Genomic DNA, 19,302 nt, shown 5'->3' on the forward strand with positions numbered 1-19,302 from the left:
GATCTGGTCAAATTAACCTGTTTTGTTGGTGTGCAGTGCAGACTATTCCGACATACAGAAGCAGTTCCGGCGGGCCACAAAATCGCCCCAGCTGGAGGAACTACGCGCTGTTTCATTTGGCTTACTATCATTCAGTATCAGTTAGTCAACAAGCGCGAGTGAGCGGGTGAACCGAGAGAAGTATCGCGTAGTTCCCCCAGCTGGGGCGATTTTGTGGCCCACCGGAACTGCTTCTCTATGAGTCTGTACAGTTGGATCTGAACGATTAACACGCAAACACGATAGAGAACGCAAATCAAGATTTTCATTTTTTTTGTCGACAAAACATCTAGATTCGAAGGGATTCCTAAGAAACTTCCAACAATCGCACGGATACCCTATCTTCATAAAACTTATTAAAAAACTGTAATTAATAGTCTCCTAACTTCCCGCATTCAATTCCTTGCAGCTTTAACATCAGTTCTCTCCGGTGCTTTTCATTCTGCGCATTAGGAACATAAGTAAACAAATGGTGTCAAATTCTGCGCATTGCTTAAATCATTGTTTTGATTTGAAAAACCATTTTTTCTCAAATTTTTTTGGCAGTCATGTTCAGAATGTTTTTATCTTTCACGTAAAGGCATTTCCAATGAGAAAATTCTGTTTAACACTGTTTAATTTGATCTTTTTGTTTTCCTAACACTTAGCTGTACTGCTAACGGCGGCCATTTTTCAACGTTTGCTTTCTACATTTATTTTGATATATTCCATTTCTCGCGAACAACTCATCAGATTTCAAAATAATTGGACACATTTTGAAGATAAACAGTAACTGAAGAGATTCAGCTTGTTTCATGGATATTTTGTTCATCATATCTTGCAATATTTCTGTTTGAATATGAAAATGCGCAGAGTTTGGGACTGCGCAGAATTAGGGCCGGTCACGGTAATATAAAATTCGATAAATCCATTTGAAAATAAAAAAAAAATGAAATTTCAACAGATAAGATTTTTACCATGTGAGAAGGATTTTTTCCAATAAACACGTTTTACCATTATGAAAACTTATTTATAGAATTTGATTGATAACTCAAGGGAAAAGCATTTTGGTGCTTATGATTTGATAATTGATTTGGTAGATTTTAGCGTCCTGAACTCAAATCTTTTGTCAAATTTGGACTATCACATTTAATTGGGTGATATGGAGTTTTAAAATGTGTTAGTTTTAAGGGAAAACAATCATCTATAACTGATTAATTATCACACATACATTTTAGAAATCTCAGTTTGATTATGTTTATTATACTTCATTCAAAAATTATTCCTTTAATTTTTGATGATGATGATGCATGATTTAAAAAAGTATAATTCAACAGTTTGGAAAAATATCATTAGGCACATTACTGCAAAAAGGTAAAAAAAAACTAACAATTCATTTGAAAAATTTGTTGAAACCTGCAAATCGATTATATTTATGCTTTGAAAAATATCTTAAACTCAATTTGGTTTAAAGTTTTTATAATATATTGATTTAAAGAGGATAAGCAAACAAATAGAAATTTTTTATAACCTTTTTCGCAGATCTCAAAATAATTTGAAGTCTTGAAGAAAGTTGTTTTTGTTTTAAAGTTTTTTCAGGAAAGGGCAGAACTTTCTTTTTTTTTGTCTTTATTTAAGAGGTTCACCTCTGCAAACTTTCTAGAATAATTTTACCTGTTATCAAAAGTTATTTCAATAACAAAAGTGGAAAAAACTGCATATTTAGATTCAGGGCACATGAGTTAGTCAAAATTGAGTTTTAAATTCATTGCACTTTGGAAAAAATTTAAATTTTGTGGCCTTGTGTAATTTATCAAAACATTTTTTAAATGTGATGTTATTCATTGAAAAACGACAAGATTTGAGGATGAAATTGGTTTCTTGAAGAATATTTCGTATGAGCATAACATTTGTAGCGATTTTTTTTTAAATTCAAATTTTCAGTAATAAAATAAAGTAGAGGATATGAGATTTTGGATTTGTTTTGCTAATCATGTGGACCATCAGAGGAGGTAAACGCCTGTTATCTACATGGTGTCCAACTTGTCAATGTTTAAAATTAGTATTAGATGAATTAATTTGGAAGTAAGAATTGTTCGTGTCAGGCAAATATAAATTCGCTGCAACATTTTAGCAGCGTTTTTTTAACTTTTTGACAGAAAAATGAGCACTTTTTGAAAATATTTCTTATCGTTTATGATAAAAATTCGTGCCGGAACCAAACAAAATCAACAAAGCTATTGTTTTATAGATGAGGCATGCTCAGTTTGGTGATACTTGTAAACTTATCCAATGCTACACTCTCTCAAATACTTAAAAAAGTTTTAAGAATGATCATTCTAATGAAACAAAATTTGGTACCTGCTCACTGATCGGTGATTTAATCAGATCAATTTGACATTTGAGCGCTTTTCTGTTTTTTTCTTCTGTTTTCCACCTCTGGGTTCCAAACTCTGTTCTTGTTTGGTTACAATTTTTACTAAAAATTCATACTAAAGGCGAGGTAGAGTTTTTGTATGTCAGAGTTTCAATACAAAAGGTTTATTGAATTTCAATTCGAAATTTACAATTAGAAATTAGTTTGAATTTATAAACGACATATATTGTTGTAAAATTAAATGTCTCAAGCTTGCGGTGATTTAAGATTGAATTCCGCCAAAGGCGAACACAATTTTTGGCTTGCTTGTTAACACTTATTTTTAAACAACTTTGAAGATCAAGTATTTCCCGATAATACGGCGAAAATTTTGCTTGGAAAAAATCTCCATGGGGCTCGAATTGCAAGAAGTAAAAGATTCCAAATCGCAAAGCAAAACCTTACAAGGTGAAAAACACAGGGTGGCCAGCGAATTTCCATTTTCAAATTCCCGGTTTTTTTCGGGTTTCCTATCAACATTTTAATTTTTTTTTCTAAGATTCAACATACCTATATAAATACGATCAACCATGGATTATGTACAAAATCATAATATTTCAATATGATTCCAAATGAAAGTGTGCAATGACTTCAATTTATCAGTGAAAAAATCTTGGGGTTCAAATGCAAATTTTCAAAAATTCTGCGATATTTGTTTTTTATCTGAAGTAGGAAATTAAGTATCAGTGTTTCTCTAACGAATCTTGTTCTCGTCTTCAAGGGTTTATTTCATTTAAAAAAAAGTTTAAATTTTTAAGAATACTAAAGAATATATTTAAAATAATCAAATTAAAGGTTTTAAATCAATAATCAACTGAATCAAAGATCACAAAATACACGAGAATTTCAGCTTCTCAGAAAATAAGTTATATAAGTTTCATTATTGTTACTTTTTTCCGTTCGTTAAAAAGAATTTTAAAGGAATTTTACATGAATTAATAACCAAAACTTATGATTTGCTAAATTTCAACGTCTTCAACAAAGTTGTTCAATAAATTAATCATGAATGTTTGATGCATCGAAAATTTTAGTTTTTTTTTTTCAAACATATATGCATATTTGAAAACTTGCTTTGGATCGAGGATATTTATTAAAATGATTTAAAAAAAGTGTTTGTTTTAAATACAAAATAGCTAGCAATGAGTTTTCATAGGCTAATTTTAATTTAAAAAAATTAAAAATTGATTTACGAATTTTTAAACGAAATTTCATCAAAACATGATATGATAACCACCAAAAATACTGTTCTTCGGTGTTATTCGGTGAACTGAGATTTGAAAAATGGCTTATTCTGTCCTTATACTCGACTTCAAATTTTAAACTTGAGTTTGAATTTTAATTATGACTAAGAATTTGTGTAATATTCTGGTCCATAAATGTCGTTAATGAATTTAAAATTACATTGCTAATAAATTAACATTTAAATTATAATTTTTAAAACCGTACTAGGTACAGAATTTTGAATTTGTTCAAAAAACGCTCATTGGGGAAAGAAAACATGCAAAAACATTCATTTCAACTTCCTGTACGTTCATCAAAGAAGAACAAATGACAACCATGAAAAGTGTTTGAACAATGGTGAACTCTTGATGAAGAAATGAAAATTCTTTAGAATTTTTCCCGGTTTTGATTTCAAATTCCCGGATATTTCCCGGTTTTCCCGGTGCTATTTTCAATTCCCGGTTCTCCCGGTTTTCCCAGTTTGCTGGCCACCCTGCAAACATTTCCAAGCATATGAACACGTTCGTCGCCATGGGACCCATATTCGGGTGACGGGTGTATTTCCTGAGAAGCCCCGTGACATCAAAAAAGTGTGACGCTCTCTTCTTCAAGTTAGCCGCTAAATTTAGCCACACGTAACAAATCTTGGATTCTCCCTCTTTTCTTTCTCGCTCCGAAAATTTCTTTGGGCCCGGCTAGTAAAACTACAAAAATGAGCGTGGTGACGAACGTGTTAAACTTTATATTAAGTTTACCAAAAAATATCTCGTCTAGCAAGCTATCTGTACATGTGGCTTGAGAAGCGAAATTTTTGTTGCAACCGGAACCGTCAACCAGGAAATTAACGTGAAAGCATTTGCTGTCTTTCCTGGAGAAACATGACTCGTCTGTGCTGTTTTGGCCGGATTTGGCATCCTTCCAAGGCCATGAAAAAAAGGCCATGGAGTGGTTTGCCGCTAAAAACATTCAGGCTGTGCCCAAGGATAAGAACCCTCCCAAACTCCCAACACATCAGAGCTACGCCTTATCGAAAAATATTGGGCAATAGTTAAGCAGAACCTTAAGAAGACTGTTACCAGCGAGAAGCAGTTTAAAGCTGCGGCGAAGAATGTGGATAAGGTGATTGTACAAATTCTTTTGGCAGGCGTCAAACGAAAGGCTCACCAACTGGACTAGTTCGACCGGAATATTAACTCGGGTTTTTCGTCTTTTATACCTACATATTGAACTTCAAAAAGAAAGTACTTGGATTTTTTTATAAACAAAAAATCGATTCACACGCAATTTAGTTTTCCACTTTTTGATACGGACACCCTTTATTTTCGAGGAAACAAGCTTAAAAGTTTTTGTGTGGTTTGATTCTCGATATATTTTTCTTAAAGTTGTAGTTTTAAAATGATAAAAAAATATGAAGATAACATTTTAAAAATCTGAAATTTTGACCAGATAAAGATTAAAAAAGATAAAGAAGAATAATTAGGCATTATTAACACAAAATTGATGTTTTTTGCACTTATAGCATTTGGACTCATATTTCTACAACGTACGGACTTTTTTCGGACTGCTTTTAATTACACTGAGTAACAAAAAAAGATTTTTTGAAAATAGTCCAGGGTTTTCCAACTGAATTAGACTAATATTGACGCCCTGAGCCCGAAAATGACCATGGTTTTGTTCAATCAGGTCAAAACCCCTATTACTAGCATATTGAAGCGTATTTAGCCATATGGCTGTATCTCAAAAAGTTGACCTGACACAGCAAAATCAATGTGATATTCTAACTCAGGACACAAAAATTAGTCTAAATCAGCTGAGAAACCCCAGACTATTTTTTGGCTGTCACCCAGTGTTATTCATCTAACAAAACAATCAAATCTAGTATTAAAAAAATAACTAATTCAGAGTTTTGTGCAACCATATTGCCATAAAAAGTTTGTTAAAACCTTCCTTAAAGAACGTTCAAGCCTATTTAATTAAGGTTTTAAAAACAGTGCTATGGCACTTTTGGTTGCTCCTTTGGGCGCCTTTCTATCTATTTGAAAGCTTTCGCACAGCATTTGTAACGCACTAAGTTCTAAAAACACAAACATGCAGCCAGGCAGCAATGCATTAGCATCTCGACGAGAAATCAATCGGCACCTAAAACTTAGGGAAAATAAAACTCGATCAGTTCTTATACACTAGTAATTATTAGAACACATCACACGAAACATTAAACATTGATTTGGCATTCACTGTTTTTTTGTTGTTGTTGTTGTTGAGAGGGATGCAAAAAATCATGCAGACGTCCGCGGCCAGAAAACAGAAGGTTCTGTGATGGTGTTGTCTATTACTCCTAGTATAGATAGTTGTCATTTCCTATACATAACTATTACGACTAGTCAAGAATCGCCTGGACAGATGATGAGTGGTGAGTTCAATTGACTCGTTAGATGTATATTAGTTACAATTGTGAACAATTGATTCGAGATGACTAGTAGTTCTGCAAAAAGACACAAACATTCCGGGGGACACACCGCGCGGGGAGCTAGATGAGATTTTTTTTCCCTTGAGGTGGTTTGGATTCGATTAGTGATTTCGATTTTTGACATATCTGTCGGTCCCATTCGTTTGGATGTGTAGGATGATTCTGAGTAATATTTTCTAAGGACCCAGGGAGGTTATGGGGGTGGACGGGGTTTTTTGTTTTTTTCGGAAATGTAGCGAACCCATTCTCGTCGATGTGGGCTCTCTCAAAAGGTAGCAAGTTTTGATGGAGAACTTACGGCCACGGTGGATCCATTCTTGCCAACTCCGCCAGCCTGAATCACTGCGAAAAACTGCAGTAGGGCCCAGCTTCCGCAGACAACCGTCATCACCGTCATGGTGTTCCATAGTTCAAAATTTCCAACTATCTACAAGAGGGGGGACACAAGCGGTTACAGGTCAAGTGTTCGGGTAATGATTTATGAATTTTTCTAGATAGCAGTAACGGAATTTAAAAAAAACTCATATCCAATATGGGTACTATCGATAGTTGTAGTAGTAGAACCGCGACAAGCGATCTTTTTTTTTTCTCAAAAAATTCTAAGATGCTTTATTTTGGAAAAGGGCAACTAACACGAGCATTCAGAACTTGTTATTTACTGAACTATAACGAAAAAAAAAACTATCTAAGTGTAAAACGAACTAGCAAACAGGGAAAGCATTTTTCAATTTGCAAATAATGCAACATCACCATTAGACTGTAAATAACAGCTCAGCTCATTCCGTAGTCATTCACATGAATGAGTAACGTTCACTCATCCGTGCGGAGAAAAATAACGTTGTGGCTATATAGATAATGCTCGCAGAATTGATAAGCACAATTTAAGACTTCATTGAACAAACCTCTCTCCCTCTCGGATCGCGTTTGTAAAATTGCACTCGAACCGAGAAAGTAAAATTGATTGACCATTGACCCACTCAAAACATCAGACAGTGATGAAAAAAAAAAAATCAGTTCAAGAGCAATTTTTCTTCAAATCGTTCATCTTTGCAAAGAAGAAAGAAAGATAACTAGAAAGAACCCAAAAACAAATCACGCCACATTCACAGACGTTGTTTCTTATCAATAAAAACGACCCACCCGGGTATTTGGATATCTTAAACCAAAAATTCGTTGTACTGGACTGTACAGCTCTTATCAATCAAAGAAGGGGAGACTTTACAAAATAGGTCAACAAATTTTGACGCAAAGCAAACGTAGCTCCCTTTATCGATTGACTTCAATTACCTGCAAAACGACGGTTAATCGAGCTCAAATTCAGAAATAAAAATTATTACAAACAAAAACATCAAACATTACCCTCGAAGATGTGAAGCTTGACAATTTTTTGCTGATGCTCCTAGAGAGTTAAAACAACATAAATCTATAGCTAGGCTGAGGTCTGTCTTTTTATTTCCCGAATGCATTGAACTGAACCGAACCGCGAAGATTGTGGGAGGCAATTTTGCTGATTAACACGATCCATTCTGTGTCAGCAGTTTTGTCGTTCTGTCAACTCAACTCGTCGTCTCCCACCATCCCACGTCGTTTCTTGTTTCGTCGCGCTTTTCGTCGTGACAGTAAATTCCTGAACCGGAGGCCTCCTCTTTTTGGTGCAATGACGTTGTTGAGATAAAAGGGAATTATACTTTTCCACATCAACTTATCAAGATGTCGGGAATGATGCAGTCTGTGAAGAATAAGTTGATTTTTTTTTCAGCCTTGATACTGAATTTAAATACAATTTAAGACGAAACAAAAACAGTTAACTATGTAAAGATGTGAATGACTAATTCTTAATGACCGTTCGTAAAGCTATTAAGAGGTTGTGAATAATGAAGGTAAAAAAAAGTTATCTGGTTGGTGTCCATTCTACATGCATGTGTGTGTTAATTTTTTTCATTTTATGAAATTATGTCAGTTTTAATAAATTATCTTGAAGAACTCTAAAAAAGTCGAAGGACACAGGTCTAACAAGCCAAAAAGGGTAAAGAACAGATGGAATCCATCAAGAAAAGGTAGAAAAACCAATCAATTATTTTTTTACTCCAACAATTATCTTCCTTGGAGGTGGAATTCTAGGCATAAGAATCTATGCCGGACCGGCACTAACAAATTTTATCATCGCTGGCATTATCCTCCCAGCGCAACCGCAATACAAATCATCACAATGCAATATATCCCATATCCCATCGCAGGACAAAGCAGGATGGAAACAATCCCATTTCCATCCCCTTCCCAATCCCATCCCTTCCCATCAAAGACAAATGAGGATGAACAAAAAACCACCGGCCAAATGGCAGACGGCCAACGCAGTGCGTTTTTTGGTGATCGGGCGTGGCAAAAACTATGACAATAAACCTTCGTTTGATAACTGACTCAGTTGGTTCACGGGTTAAGTTATCGGACTGGCTAGTCAAAATAAGAATGTTGCGTTGTGTTCGATTCTTATATTTTTTTTTTATGTTGGGTAAATTATCCAATAGGATGAGAATCCCATAACATATTTTTCTTGATTCGCTTGAATGTAGTGGTCATGCATTATTTTGCACTTTTCAGCGCATTTTTGGCATAGAGTAAACGCCGAGCGGCATTGAAATTTTGCAACCTCTTCTACGGTTCTTTTTTCTTTTTATAGGTGAGATTTTCTAATCGGGTCCTATCTAAGCGCCTCCTTATTCCAGCCTTCCAGCCTCACAATGGATCGATGGAAAAAGCTATGTTCTAGAGCAGGGGTGAGCAACCCGCGGCCCGCGGGCCGCTTGTGGCCCGCGAGACCCTTTTGTGCGGCCCGCGAAGCTTTTTCCGAACCTTTATGCCTTAACTTTTTTCTTCAATGGATTATTGGGAAAAATAATATGTCTTGATTAAATATGCACTTATCTGCATATGTATCACAATCATTCAGACTGTTAGCTTTTTTCTGGTATTTAAGGCATTTTTTATGTTCTGTTCAAGGCATAATTGCAATTTTGTACATTGCCATAACGTAATACTGGAGTTTTTTTTTATTCAGGATACATTTATCCTACCTATTTAACTCCTACGACATTCAGAAGTAAAATCTATTAAAATGAATCGGAAGAACAGCCAAAAATCGGAAGCTACACATGATCAAAGAAATTTCGAAGTCTGTTAGTGAAGTCATCATTTTCGTTTCAAGCAAAAATAAAGTTGTATGTTAAAAAATATGCTCAGCAGATAATTGTTTTAAAATTATTCTATCGAATTCGACAAAAAGGCTTGTTCTCTTAGCAATCATATACTGGCAAAAATATTTAATCCAAAACCTTGTGAATTTTTTTTTACATCTGAATATTGACTAAAATTACGAAAGTTTAATAACAAAGCCTGGGTGAACGATTTTAGATTTTTTATCGACTTTAAAAATTGATATCTGAAATTCTGTTATTCAAAAGGTCTTTCAACTTTATCTGTGATGCTTTTTTTTCAGAAATTTGCTGGAAAATTGATAAATTGATTTATTTTACTTTTAATTCGCAGTCCACATTACCAAAGTATATAGCTTTTGAAATCCTATCCCAATGATATCTAAGTTCTAAGTAAGATTAAAAATTATAAAAATCTAGAATTTGAGGAATTCTCAAGAATATAGTTTTGAAGAATATGTGAAATTGAATAATTTTCTGTGATTTCAGCAACCTCGCTCAACATCTCAATGCAATGGCCAAATGCAGAACTTCAATTTTAAAAACGGGGCTTTTACCGTTTGTAGGAAAAATCCAGGCTTTGAGGACATGTTTTAATTGTGGAAAAAAACACTAAAAATCAATAAGCGATTCAACGTCGAACGCTAAGAAGACGGCGATTTCTTTGAATATATCTTCTTCACACTCTTAGTTATAACAGTGGTAAGCTCCAGAAGATTTTTTAATGGAAGTTATGGTTTTTGAATAGAATGTTGTAAGAACGAATGCAAGCAGTATTATTAAAAATTTAGAGAATTTAAAAATGACAAAAGTTTAGTGATGTACCTTTTCAATACCTGGTATTTGAAAAGTCGTGTTTAATTTCTATTTTTAAACACGTGAATTTGTTTTATCTTTCCTTTTCCAGATTTGAAATATGACGCGAAGCTCTGCTAATTATTAAAAAAAAATGTTATTTTAAGTGCGGCCCGCTGACAAAAATTAAAATTAAAATTGGCCCGTTGGTTCAAAAGGTTGCTCACCCCTGTTCTAGAGAGATGGCACCACTAGTGTGCAGAGCTGTCAAACCTCATGATCAGCAAAAAAGACTCGCGTACCATTTCATAAAGGCGAAACGAATCGTTCACTAGTATCGAGAAAAACTTGTTTGAGATTTCGGAATATCTAATTAAAAGCTTTAAAAAAAATCAAACAAATTAAGTTAAAAGTTACTTCTCGAAAAACTAGTTACCCGTTTCTTTTTTCGACAGGTGATGTAGAGAAGACAAGATGAGAAATTAGTTGTGTGTGTGTTATATTTCAGCAATCAGTTTCTTTGAAGATGCGACAGATGGCATAGCTTTCCCCCTATCGGTGAAATCATGCAAATGGCCCTTAAATTAATCCACTGTTATAAGAACCTAGCTGGAGTATGAATTTCGTCTAAATGTTTTATACACCCTTTGCTTTTTACTCTATGTCTCATTTGTGTGAGTGAGATGGAGATACTATTTCTTCATTTTTTTTGAAAAACGCTTATGGTTCTCTCTTTAGAAAAGGGTGAATAACTCTTAGCATTTTCTAGTTTTAATGTTTTGGAGTAAAGGGTGTTTAAACCAATTTTCGTGATGATAAAGTCATATTATGGCTGTATATTATTTAGTTCCTTTCCTCAAATTGCATTTTAAATCTAATCGAAACAGATAAACTAAAAACGGTTTTTGTGATAAGAAGAGCTCATATACGGCTCACTTTGTCTTCAACACCCTTTTCACATGTTGGTGTTGATATTTTCTGTCCCTCAAGCTGATATAAGAAAATTACAAAGTTGCTGCATACATTCAGGAGCAAAAACTGCGTGTGAGTGTAATGTCGTATTTGTTTTTACCAGTGTTCCGAAAATCAATCAAAACAAACACTCAGGATGCGTTTCTTGTTGGAAACATTCTGATTGTATAATGGGAAAGCGCCTCTCGCAACTGCTTTGCCTGACTGGTATGCAATCTCGATCAGCGCTCTACTCAGCACTGCAAACCGAGTCGCATCTTTCTGAATCATCGCTTTTGCAAACATCGCCTATCGGAGATGATTGAGATACAAACTGATCCATTCTGAATGTCGCTCACTCAGTATCTGCCTTACTTATTTGTAATTAAAAAAAAATTTTTCGCAGGACGACAAAAATCAATCAGTTGTGCGGGATACCATAGATTCTCAGTAATTTTAATGTAACGGACGACAATTTAATAAAAGAACTTGATAAAATTTAAAACACAGTGGAAGTGAACATTAGACTAGTTCACTTTTCGGCTTTTTTCGCTGATCACAACGCCACTTACAGGGTTTGATCCTCATTCATTTTCAAGTACTCTGGCCGAATTTGAGCTCATTTGAGTAAGTTTCCAGCGTGCGCTAGAAGTTTTATTGAAAAAAGTCCATTTTTCTGGAAAATTTTCGTAGATGTGTTCTAGCAAGCTGTTGTTAATATAAAATGATAATTTTATAGTGCTCGGTGATTGGTATGATAAGCATTCGTATGAACCTGTTTTAGATAAAATTGAAAAATTCATAAATTACCAACTTTTAAAGAAAATTTACTTACAAGTTGAGAGCTTAAAATCAGTAGTAAATATAAAAAAAAATATTTTCGATATAAACTTTTCATAAAAAGATAGCCTTTTTTATAACCTTTAATTTGATGTATAACAGTTTATATCGAAAAGTTTATATCGAAAATATTTTTTTTTTATATTTACTACTGATTTTAGGCTCTCAACTTGTAAGTAAATTTTCTGTAAAAGTTGGTAGTTTATGAATTTTTAATTTTTTTCGGTTTGATTTAGTCAATTATCTCAGGTTTAAATCAGGTCCATACGAATGCTTGTCATACCAATCACCGAGCACTATAAAATTATCATTTTATATTCACATCAGCTCACTAGGAACACATCTACGAAAATTTTCCAGAAAAATGGACTTTTTTCAATAAAACACCTAGCGCACGCCGGAAACTTACTCAAATGAGCTCAAATTTGGCCAAGGTACTTGAAAATTAATGAGGATCAAACCCTGTAAGTGGCGTTGCGATCAGCGAAAAAAGCCGAAAAGTGAACTAGTCTAGTGAACATCTTTCCCTTACAAAACACAACTACAATTTGATTTTGTTCATACTCATGTTAAAAAACGTTATAAAAAATTATATGTATAAATTTTCTATGTTTAAAGTCAAACAACATTCGCTAATGATCGGATTCATGTATCACTCACTCACTGCCGGAACCATTCATTCCTGATCGAAGACCAATATGATTCGCCGTATGCATCGTTTATTGGTGAGATTCCAATTTGATGATGGTGCTGCACTGTTTTGACGGCAACCATCGTGCGAGGTGATCTGTATTTTATCGATGAATTGAACGATCGATGATCGGATAGGTCCAGTAGCAATCAATAACAAAACCCGACCGCTGTATGCTCGGTTGCGAAGTGCAATCAGAAACATTCATTGAAAATGAGTGATTTTCGGAACACTGGTTTTTACCCTGGTGGCCCACTAGTTGTGCACTAAGTGCTGTTAAAGCGTTTTTTTATATGAAGATGACAGCAGTGAGTGCACAACTGGTTGGCCACCAGATGAAAACAAATACGGCATAAGACACAAGGCATAAGGCAGCGTACCTAGCAGATGATTTTGGAAGCTAGTCGCAAATATACTTTACCAATAGGCGATGGGCGCGCTCGCAATCCCGGTATACAATATCTCATGTATTAAACCGAGAAAGCAATAGCCTTCACCCCAATTTCACTCCGATTATTCATGGAAATTCTTATGGAAATCTGTGTAAGAGTAAAGAACAAGCTTTATTCTATTGAGTCCAAGTCCAATTTTGTCACAGTCGTTTTCTCCACACAATGAAAAGGCGACAGCGGACAAAATGGAAGCACTAATTCGAGAAATTCGTGTAACTTCTGATCAGAGGTGCCAGTCCTGATTTTCGAGAGACCGTCCTGATTTTTCAAAAACTCTCGAGTTGTCCTGATTTTTGAAAATTGGTCTCTAAAAAGTCCTGGATTGTCCTGATTTTCATAGAAACTTCTCAAATATTATCGAATTTGTAGTTAAACTATAAGAAAATCGAATAAATCTGTAATATAATAGTTAAACCCATTACACAGATAGTAATTTTCGGTTCTATCTATTTTGTTCTATTCTATGATATTTAAATTGTGTTTTTCGATATGAACTGAATGCCGACAAAGAAGCTGCGTACTGCTGTTGCTTAAATTAAGGCGTTTATATCACCTGTATTGCGTCTTTATTGATGCAATATAAGCAGAGATGCATTTTATTTCCATGAATAAAGAGGTGTTCTGAAAAATCCTGATTTTTAGATTCGAGTTGTCCTGAATTTTGACGAAACCACCTGGCACCCCTGCTTCTGATAGCGTGTATTCCAATCAGAGGTGCCAGTTGCCCATAAAAATCATGATTTGTCCTGATTCTCGAAAGACTGTCCTAAATTTTCAAATTATCTTGAATTATCCTGATTTTTGAAAAATGGTCTTCAAAATGTCCTGAATTGTACTGATTTTCAAAACAAAATCTAGATTTTAATTGAATATATAGTAAAATCATCAAGATATCAAACAAATCTGTAATAAAATAGTTTAACCGAAAATTATCTTTCATCCTGATTTTTTTTCTTCATGGTGTTCTGATTTTTTATAAAACCACCTGGCATCCCTGATTCCGAACACGACTTATTCAAGGATGCTAGTAATAAATAAAAAAAACATCATATTCTTGCACCATGAAAATGATGGAAACTTGAATAAATAAAATTACAAAAAAAAAGTTTTCAGAAAATATGTCCATGCTTTGAAATCATTTACCCAAAAAATCTGTATCAGGATTTATTTTCCAATAAGGTTTTATTGTTGATCACTATAGCCCAGTTGATTTGAAAATTTTGCTAGCGACAATATTTTATGTTCGAATCAAATGGTTTGAATTTAATAGCATAAGCTAAATAATGTTCAATTTTGATCAAATTTTTGCAAACCGTTAACAGTTAAACAGTTAAAGAAAAATTATATTTCAAGTTAGTTGAACTTGATAAAAACAGCCTACTGTGGACCTTAGTAGATGAAAATTAAAACGGTATGTGTTGGTTGAAAGCACCAAAAAAATATTTATGAAAAAACTCAAACTTGGGCTTGAAAACTATGAGAGGCTGAGAGATTAAAAAATAATTAAAATATTTTTTTTCCTTTTGCCACTGGGTACTATAAATTTAAAAAAGCTGATACATCCCGAATTACCTTCAATATATATCTATTCATTACTATTGTTTGTATCTTATATCAAAAGAACGATGAATCGGTGTCACTAAAGATTTTCATGCTGACTAATGAAAATTGAAGATTCAATCAGATTTTTCGAATATTGTTTTTACCATTTTACGTAAATTAAAGAAAAAAATGATGAAAATTCATTCAGACGGCATCACTGATCAACACTTTTTGCCAGGGCGTGTACAGCTTCGGGTGTGTTCTTATACCAATACACGGAATCGTCCATCTTGTGACTGGCAATCGTAATCGTAGGCATGGTAGTCGAACAATTCGCTGTCAAAAAGCGCTCCGTCTCCACCCACCACCAATGAGATACTTTTGGTACCCCTTGCCTACTTTTCCACAACGTGCAACCACCCGTAGCTGTAGGCACGCTGCTTTTTGCGATTGTCCAACAGAGGTGCCAGGTGGTTTTGTCAGGGCACCACAAAGAGAATAATCTGATTTTTTTCTGGACCCCACTAGATTGCATAAACAAAGGCGAAATACAGGTGCTGTAAAAGCCTTAAAATATGCAACGAAAGTGAGCATTTTCTTGGCTGGACTGCAATTCAAATCGAAAACATCATTTAATTATCATCTGAATCGAAGACTACCATACATTAAATGGGTTTAACCATTCTATTGCAGATTGATTCGATTTTCTCATAACTTAACTATAAATTCGATCTTCATTGAGATGTTTTTTTTTTTTTCAAATCAGGATAATTCAGGACATTTTAAAGACCAATTTTGAAAAATCAACACAATTTTAAAAAATCAGGACGGTCTTTCGAAAATCAGGCCTGCTGTATGCATGGCACTGTTTGTATGGGTCTAAGCGGCTTACAATCCTGAATAAAACAACAAAACAAACAGAAAATCTGGACAAATCCTTAGTATTCTGGACACCTGGCACCTCTGACAAAACTCCAAAAAAATTCACAATGTGATACTTCCATTTTTGTCGCCAGATAGCGCTTTTCGTATCTTCCGTTTTCTCGTTAAGTGGTGTATTTTGTTGATATTTTAATGGAAAACTGGTTACAAAAACCCGTCATTAAGAATCAGTCCATAACGGACAAGGGTTACAAAAATTAACGTTCAAAGTCAGCATAAATTAGTGAAAATTGCAGCATAAAAGGCATATGTTTTTCAAGCTGCTTATAATATTATTTCATTTCATAAGTTTTAGCAAAAATGACAAAGCTTGTATGAAGAGATCATAAAAAACTATTTTCCAACATTTAGACAAGATACATTCCACTCAAGATCATTTACCCTAATTATAAGAAAAATGTTTTATGAATTTCATCGCACTGCAGTTTGGGATCAACGAAACTTTTCAGAAGAAACACATACCCATATTTTATCAATATAAAAGGTCTGTCAAAACTGCTTTGTCACTCGCTTAATAAAGTGGCACACCAGTCTCTTTGTGGATTAATAAGTACATCCATTTTTTTGTAAACTCATTTCCCTTCAAGTTATTCGTCATTTCATCAAAATGCTTCTGGTCGCATTATATACCGGATGCAATATTATTGTTTATCTTGAATCGTTCACTATTCTGTCGTTTAAATTTCTATAAGCTCATTTTAATCCGGATAAATCTTTAAATGTTTTGGTGTTCCGAACCTCATTTCAATAGTTGGAACTCTATTAGCAAAACTAAACCTTCAAACGATTCTCAAAGATTGGAACATAAACGGTTTTAACACATTTCGCAAGCACCAAAAACGTGGTAAAGTAGCACCCTTAAATTTTATCTTTACTACTTGCAAAGATAAAAGAATAACCGGTCAAAAATCGAACGATCAACTCATCATAAGTACATAGGAACTGTATTTACCTACTTCTAAAATGTAGGTATGGTCCGAGCTTCTTCAAATGTATGCTATCAGCCCGCCGTCGGTCGTCCAGTCAGGCCAGCCAGCCGTTAACTCCCAACAAGTGGCGTGATATCACGGTCAATTTCATTTGATTTGTTTATTTTTATGCGATGATACCAGAGGCGGAGCAAGCCTCTTGAAGCCGTGTCGTGTACCGAGGCAGCTTGAGTCGGTCAGAGTCCGCATGTAGCTATTTATTACTGATAGCCCTCCTCACGGAATAGTACTATTTGGAGTGAACTTTATACCGGCTTGGTGGATGTGATGCTTCACCAACATATGTGTAACATTATGTACATATATGAATATAGAAATGAATGAAAATACATCTTCGCGAAATGACGCGCGAATAAAAAAAACGCGGACAAACAATCGTTGATTGCGGTCATAGCTGCGGCAGGCAGATGCACCATTTAATATAAAGCCGCTGTAAAGTGTCTTGTTATCGCCTCCGCCGTGACGTTGGATCGAGCATGTATTTACATATGTCGTTGATCTGGCAGCGGCTTACCACATTGTATCAATCCAAATAATGGAAAGAATTTTTATTCCACCAAAGCGAGGTCTTTGGCGTAATGATTCTATCTCGAATGAATGATTTTTGTAAGAAACTAAAAATGAGAATTAATCGAGCCATTATAAGCTTCGCACTATCAGAGCCGAGCTTAAAACAGAGATAAACCGACGCGCTAATCATTCTAAACTGCACTGCTCTGGAGTGCAACGCACACCGATATCGTGCGCAAAGTCTAAACTATTCTCAATGCTACTCTAGCGGAACAGACACGGAAGCATCTGTTTGAGAACTGGTCCACGTCCGTCGATTGCACACTCTGGGCCACAAGCAAGGTAAGACTAATCATCAACAGTAGGTAGTTCCGTAGCCTGATAATTGAATAATTATAAACGCCGCTGCATCAGCAGTTTACAGGTTTCTTGTGAGGCGAGGCACGTGAGTTTTGCAGTTCATTAACAAAAACAAATGAGATCGTCATAGCTTCACATCTTTCGAGGGAACGTTTGCGTAAAATATTCTCTTCAAATGTTCAATCCCTCCCCATCAAAACGAAAAACTTACTTTCGTCATCCAAATACCGGGCCCGAAGATGGCCGAAATCATATGGATTCCGATAATCGTACACTGAGCCTCGGTCACATCGATCCGGCCAAACCGCAACGTTCCGGACACGTAGGTCTGCCAGTGGGCACAGTAGAACAGGGTCATCGCACAGAAACACTGGAAGAACATCCACCGGGGGTAGAACCCAAGCTGGACCGATATGCACGCCGATAGGGCCACAAACACCGTGGATATCGAATCACAGCCATGGTCGAACAGTTCACCCAGGGGGCTGGAGGAATTGGTTCGCCGCGCCTGTTTGCCATCGATGGCATCCAGGCTCTGGTAGACAAACAGGCCGAAGGCGCACAGGGCGCTGGCCCACCGCGGAGGTTCCTCCCGGCCGTTTGGACTAAAACTGGAAAGGAGAGAGAGGAATGATTAGCTACTTAGAATTAACCGTTAAAAGTGGCTTAGCAATGTTCTTAAAAAAATAAAAGAATTTTAAAAATATTTTCAACGAATCAATCAGGCTAGGTAATAAGAAGTGTATTCGAATAACTTTTGAATGCATGGATGAAAATTGATGAAATTTTCAGCGAAATTATCTGGTAATGTTTTGTTCACATAAACAAATTTTGTGATGTTTTGTGAAATTTTTCGACTTACATTCTTGGCAACACGCAACACGTCATCTATAATACATCACGGTGTATTTATAGAAGATGTTTAAAAGAAAGAAAAACAGTAACTTTATTTTTTCAGAAATGGAAATTTTAGCCTTTTCTGAACTGTTTTCAGGCAAATTTAAAATATTTGGTTGGTGAGTCCCCATACGTTTTGTTTTTTTTTTTCTTTTCAAGATTTGTAGATTGAATTTTCAGATAAACTTATTTTTACGTAAAAATATTAGATATGTAAAATATTTTATTTTGAATTAATTTTTATGATTGGTGTTATCCAAATGTAACTTGAAATTATTTAACAGAGAACAGACATCGAGCCCCGAACAAAAATGTGTTGAAAACGTGTGTGGGAATACCAACCTAAGTTTCAAACCAAATTCGTAAGTGGGCTAACATCCATAAGATGTCACTACCAGTACAATTATTTTTCCATTTTTTCGACACGCTTAGAAATTAATATTCATAGCTTATCTCAAATGAGGCCATTGCAATATATGAGAGTAACACAACTTTTTGTGTAATAAATTTTAAGAACATCTTGATTTTTAAAAAATGCAAATCATATTTCAATCACACTTTAATCGCTGTCATATGTCCCAGCATATGCCCCATATTGTTCAATCAATAATGACGCTGAATTGAAAGTTGAATTCCAAGTTTTGAAGTACGTCTGTCAGTAAATAGTTTTCTAGAACAGAGAATGTGAACATAAATGTTATAATTGTTAATTATGGGTCGGTATTCCGGTTGATGTTATCTTGTAACTCATGTGTAACTCAGTTATTATTTATTCATTTCTACTGATTACTAACCCTGAGTTACAAGTCCTCATGTATCGATCTCAGGTAACATCAGCCAGAATATCGAGCCATAATTTAGAATTATAACATTTATGTTCACATTTTCTGTTCTAGTAAACTGTTAACTGATAGTAAAAACCCAACACATACTTTAACACTTGGAATTCAACTTTCAATTCAGCGCCAAAATTGTTTGATTGGTGCATATGACAGCGTTCAA

The 19,302-nt window shown here is 34.9% G+C and overlaps 1 protein-coding gene across 6 annotated transcripts in view; it reads right to left on the reverse strand.

The window, feature by feature from the left end:
• Positions 1-19,302, reverse strand: part of LOC129749680 (cholinephosphotransferase 1) — a 74,548-nt gene that overhangs the window by 29,925 nt on the left and 25,321 nt on the right. For 4 of the 6 annotated variants that reach the window (XM_055744725.1, XM_055744723.1, XM_055744726.1 and 1 more), the window contains exon 2: positions 17,615-18,014. In XM_055744725.1, coding sequence (XP_055600700.1) covers positions 17,615-18,014 — 400 coding nt within the window. Of the gene's footprint in view, positions 1-6,420; positions 6,550-17,614; positions 18,015-19,302 lie in introns of all 6 variants that reach the window. The other 2 variants (XM_055744727.1, XM_055744724.1) reach the window with 1 other exon arrangement.

This window comes from Uranotaenia lowii, chromosome 2 (assembly GCF_029784155.1).
Source record: "Uranotaenia lowii strain MFRU-FL chromosome 2, ASM2978415v1, whole genome shotgun sequence".
Classification (NCBI taxonomy): domain Eukaryota; kingdom Metazoa; phylum Arthropoda; class Insecta; order Diptera; family Culicidae; genus Uranotaenia; species Uranotaenia lowii.